The sequence below is a fragment of the Netta rufina genome (assembly GCF_964035555.1).
Source record: "Netta rufina genome assembly, chromosome: 8".
NCBI classification, from domain to species: Eukaryota; Metazoa; Chordata; class Aves; order Anseriformes; family Anatidae; genus Netta; species Netta rufina.
The window spans coordinates 21,358,459-21,371,579 of record NC_140131.1 but is presented as its reverse complement, the minus strand read 5'-3'; the positions used below and the strand labels follow the sequence as shown (position 1 = coordinate 21,371,579).

Sequence of the window (13,121 nt, the reverse complement as noted above, 5' to 3'; positions counted from 1 at the left end):
TTAGTTCAGCCTCACCCTCCTGCTTTTAGGGTTGCCTGCGTGGGCATCTCCAGCCCTACTGCTCTCCCCACTCCCTTTTGCTTTTGCCCTCCTTCCCTTTCCACACCCACCGTGCACTTGAACACACGGCACAATTTAATCCACAACCAGCAGCACCAGAGAAGCCAAGCCAGGCTGAGGTTCAGCTTAACGGACCGAAACCCACTAAAAAAACCCAGCCAGCTGGTCCAGCCCACAGCTTCCCAAGCTGCTGCTCCGAGCCAGCCCCGCTGTGCAACCACCAGGACAGCCGCGGGGCTGCCAAGCGCCCAGATTGCCCCAGCAGGGTGGCGAGCCAGAAACCCACAGCCACTCGCTGCTCCTGCCAGAGCCCTGGAAATGCAAATAAAAGCGTGGCAGCTCGAGGGGCAGCGTGCTCAGCCCAGGCTGCACCCCAGCCATGTTTCACATCTGTCCCCACGTGCACCGAGGGTGCCGACATGGCTTCCCCTGCTCCCGCCTGCCTGCAGCACGCAGGGGCCTGGCTTTGCTTCGGGCTTCTGGGGGCTGCTCTCATCCACGGCACAGAGACGCAGAGAAAGGGGAGCTCGTGGAAAAATACAGACGTCAAACAAGCTCCCCCTGCCCCAAGCCCCTGCAGGGCAGCGTCCTCCCACCCTACAGCACCAGGGGCTGAGTGAAGGGGCAGAGTGTGCAAAAGCAGCTTTCTGGCCTCGTTTCAGCTGGGAGGAGACTGCCACAGACCATCGTTGATCTGCTTCCTCCCCAGGCTGAAACCTGAGCTGGTCCCACAGCCTGTAATAACATCTCGGAGTTAATTCACCGGGGCTAAAGCCATCTGTGGCTAAAAATAAGGTGTAATTCCTTCCTAAGGGGCTCATGCAACACACCTGCAGCATCCTCAGCTCACACAGCAGCTGGGAACAGGGAACAGGCACCTGAGCTTGAGGCCAGGACAGCAGGGAGGAGAGGGAACACAGCACACAGATTTCTGCTGGAAATCCTCAATTTGAGCACACCAGCAGTTCCCAAAGTACCCTCACCTCTCCGGGTCCTTTCCCCCTGCCCGCAGCACCCTCTTGCACCCCTCTGCTCCTGTTTGTGCCACACAAGGCAGCTATTCCTGCTGCACGGTGCGAGACGATGCTCCCCGAGGGGCAGGGGAGGGCTTGCTAACTCGCAGCACCTTTGCACAGCTCACGCTGGCTCCCAGATGTGCAAAAAAAAAGGCGAGACTTGCTGCCATGGTGTAACACAGGCCCTCCCAAAATGCCACCTGTGTAAGTGAAACCCACACCTTGGCGAGAAAAATATTTTTAAGGTGTGTTGACACTGCTTTTTTGCTGATTGATTCGAGACCTGAAGGAAATGAGCAGTGGATTGCAAGCCCACCTCAGCACCCTGGGGACCAGGGTGGCTGGTGGCTCAGCCACGGCCACCCCTGCTTCATCCAGAGGCTGCAGAGGTGCAGCTTTTTGTCCCCAAGTGCTGACCCCGGCACCGGGCACTGCTTGCTGAGTTGAGCACAGGAACGATCCCTGCTGGGAGGCAAAGCCCCTGGATTTATTTCCTTCCTCTGCTCCTCCCGTTTCGGAAAGGAAAAAACACATCGCTTGCGATGCTCGCGAAGCAGATCTGCGAAAATCAATCTGCAAATCGCATCAGCTATGGCAGAGTGCTCCGTGAATCGACTGCCTGGGTCCCGGGGGAGGCAGCGTGGGAGGGAGCACTCGGCTGGCTCGGCCAGGCACCCCTACGTCCTCACCCCTGGCTCCCCGGGTGGTACCCGTGCCTCCCCTGGGATGTCAGAGCATCGTGCCCATGGCAGCTCGACCTGGGGAAAGGGAGAAACTGAGGCTTTTGGGGAGCTCTTCCCTGCTCTGTGCCATTTAACCAGAAGGGGTGGTGGGTACCGAGGCAGGACAAGCCCCATCCTTCCTCTCTCTCCTCCTGTAAAGCCCAAGGTGACCCGAAGGAGCTCCCCAAGTGCTCCCAGCAGGCAGCATTCACCAGCTCGAGATGATCGGGGCTGATTTCCAGGGCAGCCCTGTGGTGTTTCACCTGCTCCCATAGGGCCTGGCAGCTCAGCACAGCACAGCACCAAAGCACCAAGCAAAGGGCAGCAGGAAGGTCGCTGCCCAGGGACGTAAGGACAGGGGAAGGATGAAAATAACTAAAACCCAGGCTGCTCGAGGAGCGGAGCACAGACTGCAGGTGCTCGCCCAGGCCAGCCCGCCACGTGGCTCCCAGCGTGAGCAAGCACAGCCCCACTTCACAGCCCACACACATCCTCGGCACCGGGAGAGCGCGCCTGTAGGCACCATCGGAGGAAGGAGAAAGGGAAGGGGTGGACGAGAACCACCCCCGGCAGCTCCCCTCCGAGCTGCTCGGGAAAAGCTCCCAGCTGCTCGGAAAGCACCGGCCCCTGGGCTGCTCGGGGACGCCTTCGCCAGCAGGACCGAGGTCTGGCACGCTGACAAACGCACCCGGAGCCTTCGTTTGGCTCTGCAGGGGGACCCGGAGCAGCCACAGGTCACCTCTGGGTGCCACCGGTGTCCCCACAGCTCCCCAGGGCCCTGCCAGGAGGAGCAGCCCCGGCGCCCCCGCCAGCATCTGTTCCCGGGGAACTTTTGTTCCCGATTTATCCCCTGTCTCCTGGAGCTATTCTAGGCAGGTACAATCTGCATCGCCATTGTTATTCAGATGATGTACGGATAATTTTAACCTTTCTGTTCCATTTGTCAAGGTTTTTCTTTTTTTTTTTTTTTTTCTTTTTTTTTTTTTTTTAGCCTCCATGCCTGCCAGCAGAGCGCTGCCTCTCTGGCAGGAGAGGCTCCCCATTCTGCAGCCCCCTTTTCCCTCGCTAGGGCGAAGCTCTGCCTCCCCCAAAATCCCTCTGGGGGTCTTCTCCATGGCCCCAGACATGTGGGAAAGCAGGAGAAGTGTTCGAGCACTCAGCTCATGCCATCCATCACCTCCGCAGGGAGGTCTCATCGTGGTACCAGCCTCTTGGGGACCCGCACGCTCAGTCCTGCTCCCAGAACCTTTGGGGCAATTCAGATTTAAGCCAAAAAAAAAAAATAAAAAATGTTAACGCAAGACTTGTGGCTCACCAAGGAGGAGCCATGCTCCTCATAACGCTACCAGAACGTAGCACGGTGATGGGAAATCAAAGGAAAAATGCACAAAGGGCTCCACCACAGCAGCTCCACCCTCTGCCTGCAGGCTGGCCCGAAAACTTTTAGCACTTCCAACAGCTCTGCACAGGAGCGACGTAAGCCCTGATTTCAGCATCTTTGGTGGAAAACCCACCCGAAAGCTCCAGGCCGGGCAACAGGAGCTGCAAGCACCCGACCTCCGCGTGCAGCACAGACAGGGCGCGGGGCGGTTCTTTACAACAAGGTTTTATTTTTCTTTCCTTTTGACAAAAAACATTGAAGTTGTACATTGCCGCCCGTCGGTCTGCTTCCCTATCCGGGTCCGAACGAGCACGGTTTGTTACAACATCCCGCCCCGGCGGCGGAACATCTCCCACCCCCCCTCGGCTCCTGGCGGCCACACCGGGGGTCTCTGCCCTCCGAGACCCTCAGGGGGGACACGAGGATGGGGAGGGGGCGGCCGGCCCCGAGGGGAGATGCTCCGGGGCTGCCCCATCTCCCCGCACACCCCCACGCCCCTCTGTCCCCCTCCTCCCTCCCATGGTCAAAAACGACCACCGACGGTGGGTCGGGGGCTCGGAGCTGGAGGAAAGGTCCAAAAAGCCAGGGAAGAGAGGTCGTGCAGCAGCAACGTGAGTCCAGCGACTTCAAAAGGAGAGACGCGGGCTGCAACAGTGCCCGGGGGCTGGTTCCGCTCCCCCCTCAGCGGAGTCCTTCCCGCAGTTCTCCCGGGGTCCTTTTTGGTTTCGCAGGCTTGCTTTGGAGGCGCCGCCTGGTCCCCGCGTGTCCCTGCCTGCCACGGGAGCAGGAGCGATGGCTGCTGCGGGAGAGGCAGGATTGGGGCATCTTCGTGCCCCCTCGAGGGGAAAAAATAACAAAACAAACAAAAAAAAAAACAGGCTCTGGTTTGCTTTGTACAGTTTCCGTATGTTGGTACAACACAGCTCTCAGGTAGCAAAGCTCAGGTTCGCCGACTGGTGCCACGTCGCCTCCTTGCACGCCCAAGTCCCTGCCACCGGTGGTCATGGTCACAGCGCCAGACACAAAGAGCTGCCTCCTCCCCTGCCCTCGGGCTCTTCCTCGCTGCCTTTGGAAGGAGAAAATGCCAGCACCTACATTTTAGGGACCTACAGCATCTCCCCCTGCAGCACTGCCAGCCCCGTCTGCGTCCCTGTCCCCCACGGGGCATGGCTCGTCCCCAAGCATGGAGGCTGGGAGTGATGTAGGGGTTTTTTTGGGGGACTTCGGGGACCATTTTGCAGCTGGAAGTGTCCGATCAGAAAAAATAAGGGGCTGGCAGGGCCAGCAGAGGTGCACCCACCGGGCAGTGAAGCACTAGGGGTTTGGTTCCACCACGGAAACCCCTTTCCTGGGTGAACAGAGGGCGCTTTGGCCATTAGAAAAAGGGTTTTTGGCTCACGACGAAGCCCGGCACGGGGCGGGATTTGCTTCTTGCAAAGCAGAGCAGCTCTGGGGGAGCTCCCTGGGGGCAGGGACTGATCTGCACATGCAGGAGCGGGGCCGTGCGTGCCCATAGCATCTCTCGGTGGGGAGCAACGGGGACCAAAGCCAAGCCTGGACGGCCAGAAGTGCCGGGGGCAGCCCTGGGGACACCAAGCAGAGCATGAGAAGGGCAGGATGAGGTTCATCACCTCCCCGGCGGGCACACACCACCTGAGGGCACCAACTCAGCACCATCCAGACCTCCGGCCCGCAGCGCTCCAGAGGGCGCAGCACCCTCCTGCTCCCCATGGCCATGCTCTGGCTCCCCACAGACAAAACTCACAGCCAGGGCGGGCCACCGGGCACCACGGGGCCATGTAATTACCAGATTAATTAATGACCGGCATGGGGCATCCCGTTTCCGCTGCCACCACACAGCATGGCCGGGCCACCCCTAAGGCAGAAAGCGCGATTCCCACCGCTGTGATCGCCAAGGGACAAGAGGACCAAGGGGACAAGGGGACCAAGGGGACATCCCTGCTTCTCTGTCACATCCACCGACATGCAGCGAACCCCGCAGAGGCTTGGTCAGATGACTAAAACGAATCCATGTATGTGTATATCTTTATATATACAGCATATAAATATATATACACACACATACCGTATGTACACGCACAGGCACACCTAGAGTTAGTTCTCCGTGTAGAAATACAGCTAGGTCGCTGCCAGACGGGGTACATTCGGCAGCGCCGAGCCCCCCTCGCTGCTCCCGTCTGCCCCAGTACAAACCAGTTGGCGTTGGCATGGCCCACAGGGGCAGGCACAGCCGCTCCCAGCCGCCTCGTGCACCCTGGCCCCCCGCACCTCGCCCCTTCCCTGGGCCGGTCTGAGACCCTCGGGGATGGAGGCTCAAAGCCACGGCAGCACAAACCCGAGCGACTGAGCCCTGGGACCCCCTTGCTGGGGTTTTTCCGGCCGCGGGGAGCAGAAAACCATCGTCACGAGCCTTCCCGGGTCCTGGGGCTCTTGCTCGTCCCCGGCCGGGGCCGCTCCACCTCCGGTCAAATGCTTCTCTGTGCAGAAAAAAAAAAGTGATCGTAATAAATGAAAGTCGACAGATTTTAATTTTTTTTTTTTTTTTGCACAAAGACTTTTTTTTTTTTCCCCATTCCGGTCAGTTGGGTTTTCTTCTTTTTTTTTTTTTCATTTTTGTTTTTTTGTTCTTTTTTTCATTTTCCCCTTGCGTTTGGTTTTGGTTTCGTTTCATTCCCAGGCGCGGCGAAGAGCATGCATTGGGGAGGGCAGGGCGGCGGGGGCGGCAGCGGCGGTGGCGGTGGGGGGGGCGCAGCCTTCTAGCACTTGTCGTCTTCCTCGGTGTCGCTGAGCACGTCGATGCTGGCCCCGCACATCACGCCCTGCCCGGCCCCTCGCCTCCGCCGCCGGTAGTGCCCGTTGGGCATCTGCCAGCTGTGCCGCAGCGGCGGGGCCGAGCCGATGGTGTTGGAGCGGCCCAGGCTGGTGGCCACGGCCGCCTCGAAGGTGAGCGTCTCCTCCTCGCCGCAGTCCGAGGCGTGCGAGTCGTCGTGCAGGGCCAGGTAGGGCTCCGAGATGTAGCGCTGCGGGGTGGACGGCCGGCTCGGCTTCCCCGCCGGGGAGCTGGAAGACTCGGTCAAGCCGGCGGCGTTGGGCTCCTTGGAGAGGAGCGGGGACCCCCCTTCGGTCTCCTCGGGGGGCGGCGAGGCGTCTCCGGCGGCGTGCCGCAGCATGGAGGCGTAGGAGAGGAGGGGACGCGGTTTGGGGGGCACCGGGGGGAGCTGGCGGCGGCCTCGCCGGGGCGTGCTGGTGTCCGAGATGGAGGGGATGGAGCTTTCGCTCAGCGAGCCCGTTCCCTGCAAGGCACCGAGACACGAGGGGGAATGCAGGGGCTGAGCTCTGCTCACGGTGGTGAAAAGCACAAAAAGATTTTGGCATGCCGCGGCCAGCGAGAGCAGGGAGTCTGCAAAGCCGTGGTGGGAAGTGCTAACTGCTCTCTGGCTGCCGGTCCCTCTGCTCGGAGCGCTGCCATCTCCAGCTTTTGCAGCTGGGACACCCCAGCCTTGGCAGGGAGCAGGTGCCACGGTGGTGGGATTGGCTCCAGAGGCACCAAGACCCTTGTCCCCTCTCCCCACCACACCGCAGGGCGCACCGGGCATCCCCAACCCACCAGTGCCACGCCAGGGGACACGGACAGATGCCACCACTGGGAGGAGAGACACCGCAGAGCCCCCACAACCGGGGCTCATCTCCCCAGCTTTGGCAGCGAGCTCTGTTTTTAAGCCTCCTTTTGCACTTCCGAAGGTTTTCTCCACCCACCTGCCTGTTGGGTGTCTGCGACCTGCCCTCGCTGGGTGACCGGGACTCGCGCCGCCGCTCCGGGGACTCGTCGTGCGCCTGGGGACTCCTCTCCTCTGAATTGCAGCGGGAGATGTCGGGGGACAGCAAGTGCTTGCGCTCTTTGGATCGGCCCCGCTCCCTGCCGCCCGAGCGGTGCCCGTCGGACCTGTGGCCTGCAGCAAACCCCATCAGTCCCCGCTCTCCGTCCCCAGCAGTGGGGATGAGAAGGGACGGTGCTGGGCTGGTTTTTGGGGATGGGAAGGGGCTCGCAGCCACCCGACCCCGCTCACCCGAGTCGGCGTTGAGGCGCCGGGCGGAGAGCTGGAGCGAGGAGTGGTAGCTGCGCCGGCGGGACTTGTAGGTGTTGTCGCTGCTGCGCTCCATGGAGAACTCGTCCAGCCAGGAGGTGTTGGTGCGCTTGTCCCGGATGGTGGAAAACGACCGCCGCATGGAGCTGGTGTCCGTCACCACCTGCAAGCAGCCCCGGCCGGCCGGGGACGGGGTGAGCACCAAGGTGGGAGCTCCGTGGGATGCTCCAGCAGGACCCCCACCAACACCCGCAGCTCCTTAATGCAATGGGGAGGTTTTGGGGAGCGGCCAGCCTGGGCACAGTCCCCCAGGATGATCTCAGCACGGATCGGGGGCAGGAGGGAAGTGGGTTGAGCTGAAGCGTGCTGCTCAGCAAAGCGTGCGAGCGTGGCTCGCGGCACGGCCAGGTGCCAGAGGAGGGGCGGCAGCATCCTGCCCATGGCACGGGGACAGCACGGGTGCTGTCCTGGCATCCCTCCCGCCTCAGAAACAGGACCAGCAGAGCAAACAGCGGCAGGGAAAAAGAAATCCTTACGAGGGAAGGGAGGCAGGGAGGGCCCTGCCTTCTCTAGTGGTTATTTCCCCAGCTTTTACACATCCCTCCCTGGTCCTGTATTATCCCCATGTCCCCTTGCCCTGTACTCATCCCCTCTCTCCCCACGCACACTGTTGTTTTATCAATTTTCCTTTCCTTTTGCTCTGCCATTCTTCTTCCTACCTTCTCCCTTCCTTCTAGCTTGCATTCTCATATGTTTTGTGGAAAGCATCACCCCCTTATATATTTTCCCTTGCTTTGCTTTAACAGCTTTGTACCTCTCCAACCTTGAGTCCTTCTCCCTGTCTCCTTTCCTCCTCTCCTCCCAACCACCTTCCCCCACTGCCAAATGCTCAGGGAAGTCCACCAAAAAAAGCTTCCCTTCCCCTTCACGTCCCCAAAGCACCCTTCAGCAACGCCACGCTGCACCCGCACCCACACGGGGTGCTTGCACCTCTGTCAGAAACCACCGGCTTCATGGTGAAGGGTTGCAAAACTGACCCCCCAAAAAGCTCCCGTGCCTCGGCCAAGGCTGAATACGAGACAGAACAACAGAGAAACCAGGCAGACAAACGAGGAGGTGAAATGTGGCCTGGGCTCCCCCGGACAGACTGTCCGAGGACACATGCGGACAAGCACGTGTGGCGTGACAAAGGGAAAAGAAGGAGAAGGCATTTCATCCTCTGGGACCTTACAGCCGGGCAGAGACCCCAAAAACCTCACCCAGAGCCTGGGGCTGGAGGAAAGGAGGGGTGCCCCATTGCCTGGGGGCCCTGCTACTGGTCCTGCTCCACCATGGACCAGGTGCTCGGTGCTCCTGGCTGCTCTCCACTGCTGGTCCCCACCAGACACGGGGACAGCAGCTGTCCTCCTTGTGAGGCACCCCAAAGATGGGGAAATAGGGCCACGGACCACTGGGTGGCTTCCTCGTGGAGAGAAGCACCAGCATTACCTTTGCTCGGACCCGGCACCCGTGGGGGCTTTGCTTGGTTTTACCTGGGGATCCACAGTGAGACGAGGCATGGAGGAGGCCCTCCCAGAGACAGCGTGGTCCTGAGTGTCCACGGGAAGGTAGCTGCCACGGTTAGAGGGCTGCACTCTTTGAAACTCCCTAACCTCTGGCTCCTGGAAACAAACACACAGCCACGCTCTTGGGATGGGGTTGGGTCACGGCAGCACGCTGCTCCTGCGGCTCTGCAGGGGACAGCCCGGGTCCACCAGGGCTGGGTTTCACAGGGGGCCAGAAGGGTCTGAGACAGATTGTCAGGATCGAAAAGGATCTGCATTTCACAGCCTGGTGCAGGTGAGCCCATATGGGGACCTTCACGCTCATCTGATGCCCACCTCGCACCTCTTTCCTTCCGATGGTGGCAGTGGAAGCCCTGCCTGGATCAGCCCATCCTCCCGGGCTTTGCCTCCTTCCCAATTCCCAACACAGGGGAATTTGGCACAGGACGTGGCAGCGGGGACGGGGAGGGCCACACGTGTGCGTGGGACAGAGCTCACAGGGTGCGACAGAGCACGGGGACACGGAGCGGGCTGGGGACGCACGGGGGCACAGCGCCGCGCCTGACGGGCGTCGGGGTGGTGCAGGGCTGCACACGCACAGACACGGAGAGGCAGAGATATGTATATGTATATATGTATCTGTATATATGTGTACGTATATATACACACACACACACACGGACACGGCTGCCGCCCGCCGGAGTGATGGTTTGGGAGCTCGCGTTGGCTCGGGGGGCAGCAGCACTGACAACAAAATGAACACGGATCCGAAAACATCAGATACCATCGCTCAGCACGGGGTGACCCGCTGAAACGAGCGCTCAGCGGGGGAAAAAAGAGCAGCCTGCGGAGAGAAGGATATTTTACTGCAGGGCATCGCGCCGCGCTCGCGGCTCCGGCTGCAGGAGGCGAGGGGCCAGAGCCCACCACGCCGACGGTCCCACACCTCCCCGTGCCCACCAGCGTCCTCCTGGGACCACAGACAAGAGCCCCGGAGGCAGTGCGTGACTTTACCAGAGACTGGTGCTCCTGGAACTGCCCGTGGGCCGGGTCCATGCATGCCAGCTGGAAGATCTCCTGCGGCGAGAGCGGGCTCAGCGAGGGGAACCCGCTCCGGCTGCTCCTGCAAGGATGGTTTGGCTTCAGGGAGAGCACAAACGGGGTGCTGCCATCACTGGGGGTCCCCACACTCACCCTCCAGGGCTGAGACCCCCAGGGCAGACACCATGCTCCTTGGAGAGCTCAAATGGTGCCTGGGAAGGAGAGGACACCAGCGTTGCATGTCCCATGGCAGCCAGCCAGGAGCCATTCCAAATGCAGCACCAGTAATTCAACCATCTCCTTGCCCTCAGCCAGGGTGCTGGGGTCCCCTGCTGGCCCTGCACCACCTGGGCTGCCCCCAGCTTCAGCGCCACCCCAGCCTGCAGGAGGGACCCGTTTCACATAGTGCAGGAGCTGGTGTGAAAAACAACCCCGTGGGACAGCAAGAGGGAAGGCTCAGTGCTGTCCTGCAGCCAGAATTTGGGTGGAAATGGTTTGGGGTCAGAGCGTGCACTTAGAGCTGGATGCTCCTGCTACAAGGTGTCCGTGCGGACACCTCAGCGCTCCCCCTTCCAGGAGCAGAAAAGCTGCAGAAAAACCTCACCTCTCCTCGGGGCGATACTCACAGGCCCGAGAGGGTGTCCTGCTGGAGGTACGGCAGAGCCTTCGCGTTTGAGATGATTTCCTGCGGCAAAGAGGAGGGCTCCATGCGCTGGAACATGGGCGCGTTTTTCTGTGATGGGGGAAAGGGAGAAGCTGAGCCTGGACGAAACGCAGACGAGCATCCAGCGCTTTGCCAAGCACGGCTCCGCCGCTTGGGAAGGCGATGGGGTGCTCACATTCACCACTGAGGATGCACAAACAGGGCAGCTCACCTGCTCCTCCAGCTGCTGCCTCTGCTTCTTGGCTTTGCTCTGCTTGTAGTAGTCCATGATCATCATGGCTGCGTAGATCTTGCCAACAGTCAGGTCAGAGGCTGAGAGCACAGCAGGGGAAGGAAGGGGGGATGCTTTTATGGCAACAGGAACTGCGGGTCTGAAGGCACCAGCGCTCACCTCGGGAAGAGCCCTGCTGTGGTCGCCCTCAAAATCTGCTCGGTGCTGGAGCAGAGAGGGCACCGAACACCCGGGTACCCAGGGGAGATGGAGGTGGCTTGGCAGCACCACGATAAACCACCAAGGCCACCATCAGATGTGGAGGAGCTGTGAGCAGGAGGGTTGGGCCAGGTGGCCTCCAGCAGTTCCTCCCAACCTCAGCCACCGCGTGGATCAGCCAAGTGGTGCTCAGCCTCCTGCCCCTATGTGCTCCTGAGATGACTTACGGAAAACTCTGGGTTCATCAAAGGGTTTTTTTTTTCAGAAGAACTCCCACGAGCACAAGCCCTCATCCCACCTCTTCCCCAGACAGGACCGGGGCTGCAGAACTTGGCAGAGACTCACTTTTTGGCATGGGGACCAAGAGGTCGAGCATCTTCTGAGACAGGTGAGGCCAAATGGTCAGGATCTCCTTTTGAAGCTCGGAGTCTAACTGCTGCCAGTCTGCACCACCTTCAACAGCAGGGAAGCAGTGGTCAGCGCGCACCAAGAGCTGGCGCCTGGGCCCATCCCAACACCCCCTTCCCACCCCGAAGAGGGGCCCCCTCGCAAAGACAAGCAGCAAACCAGCTCTCAGGGCTGGGAGAGCCACGTTGCATCAGCCAGCCGGCTCTCCTGCTCCTGCGGGGAAACTTTCCTGCCATCCCCTCCATATGTGCCGCCACCTCCCATCCCCTGCCCTCCCACTCAAAGCTGCCATCCTCGAGCTCGCCTTGGGTCCGTCTCTGCGGCTCCGATCCTACTGCAGCCCACACACACCTGCTGCTGCCCCACTTTCTCTTTTCTGGGGAGCGGATCATGTGCTGGTGCAAGAGCAGCTCTGCCTGGCTGAGATCCTCGAGCAGGAGGGGAGCAGAGCTCTCTGGCCAGCGGCGAAAGGATCTGCCGTGCTGAAAGCCCTGCTAACGCGTGCCAAAGCAGGGAGTAAATCCTGGGAGAAGGAACGCGGCCAGGCTCAAATCCCTGCTTTATCATCCAGCCAGGGTTCAAACCTGGTGTTTCAGGGCGCGGGCTGTGCACCGGGCTTCTGCTGAGCTCACCCTGGGTTGGATTTTCTGAGCTGTTCCCAGGGGACGATTTATTGCAAGTGGCATGTTTCCGCAGAAAGCTTTTGATCCGATGAATCAGAGCGTTTTCAGCAACAACAACAAAGCAGGTTTTTTTCTGCTCTGAACATAAAATGTTCCTTGCGAGACGGATTTCTGTTCCACAGCCCTAGGAGGCCAGGCACACGGGACTGTCTCCCTCCTCGGTTTGGTTTTGCACCAAAGAGGAAATTCTTCTCCTCCTTTAAACTCTGGGCATTGGGATATTTCTGCTCTCTAGCAGCAGCTTCTCTTGCAGAAGGAGGCAGATATTTGCCTGCCTGGGTGCATCACCCCCATCCACGAGGCTCAACCCCACTGTGGCTCTTGTGATGCCCGTGGGACCTCCCCCAAACCTCCTTGCTCTGCTCTTTCTCAACCCCCCGACGTTACCTTTGGCGATTTTGATGTCCAGGGCGGTGCGGATCAGCGCCATCAGGGTGGAGGTGAAGTGGACCGTCATGTCCTCGGCCACGGGCATGTTCATCAGCACCAGTCTCTGCGCAAGAGAGAGAAGAAAACAGCGGACGGAAAACAATATCGAAAAACACATCGACCGGGCTGGAGGAAAAGAAATCAAACGTTAAACGAAAGGAAGAAAAAAAATAAATGAAAAGAAAAGGAAATTAACAGGAAATAAAAAATAAATAAATAAAAATAAAAAGCAACAAAGAGTGTCAAAACAGCACAGCCAAAAAAGAAGGGCAAGGATCACCCCGCCGCCCCCGCCCCCGGCTCCTTCCACCCCAGGACACCGGCTCACTGCCTTCCAGGGCTCCTCCTGCGCCCCAGGAACGGCCCCTGGGCCCCCTCCCCAAAAAAACGAGGCTGGCACGGGGCTGCCGCGGCACCTCCTGGCATTTTGGGGAAGACGCCGCTGAGCCAGCAAGGCGTCGGAGATGTTCGGGAGGGGGAGAGGGGGCTCAGGTCTCCGTTCCCGGGTGGTTTGGCTTTCCAGCTCTCAACCCTTCCCAGCTGGGGCAGGGGAGAGGAGGGTCCCTAACCTGCGGGGACTTCGGCTCGGTTCCTCTCGCATGCTACATCCTGGCGCCCCCTTTTTGCGTCTTTCAGA

The 13,121-nt window shown here is 60.1% G+C and overlaps 1 protein-coding gene across 1 annotated transcript in view; it reads right to left on the bottom strand.

Moving 5' to 3' along the window:
* Nucleotides 1-5,956: 5,956 nt before the first annotated feature.
* CACNA1E (calcium voltage-gated channel subunit alpha1 E) overlaps nt 5,957-13,121 on the bottom strand; it is a gene marked incomplete at its 3' end in the record, with an annotated part of 67,866 nt that continues 60,701 nt past the window's right edge. Inside the window, exons 41-49 of the mRNA XM_084291173.1 lie at nt 12,443-12,548; nt 11,310-11,417; nt 10,746-10,846; nt 10,497-10,603; nt 9,844-9,952; nt 8,818-8,946; nt 7,268-7,448; nt 6,957-7,150; nt 5,957-6,493 (exon numbers count right to left, since the gene is read on the bottom strand). Coding sequence (XP_084147299.1) covers nt 5,957-6,493; nt 6,957-7,150; nt 7,268-7,448; nt 8,818-8,946; nt 9,844-9,952; nt 10,497-10,603; nt 10,746-10,846; nt 11,310-11,417; nt 12,443-12,548 — 1,572 coding nt within the window. The remainder of the gene's footprint in view (nt 6,494-6,956; nt 7,151-7,267; nt 7,449-8,817; nt 8,947-9,843; nt 9,953-10,496; nt 10,604-10,745; nt 10,847-11,309; nt 11,418-12,442; nt 12,549-13,121) is intronic.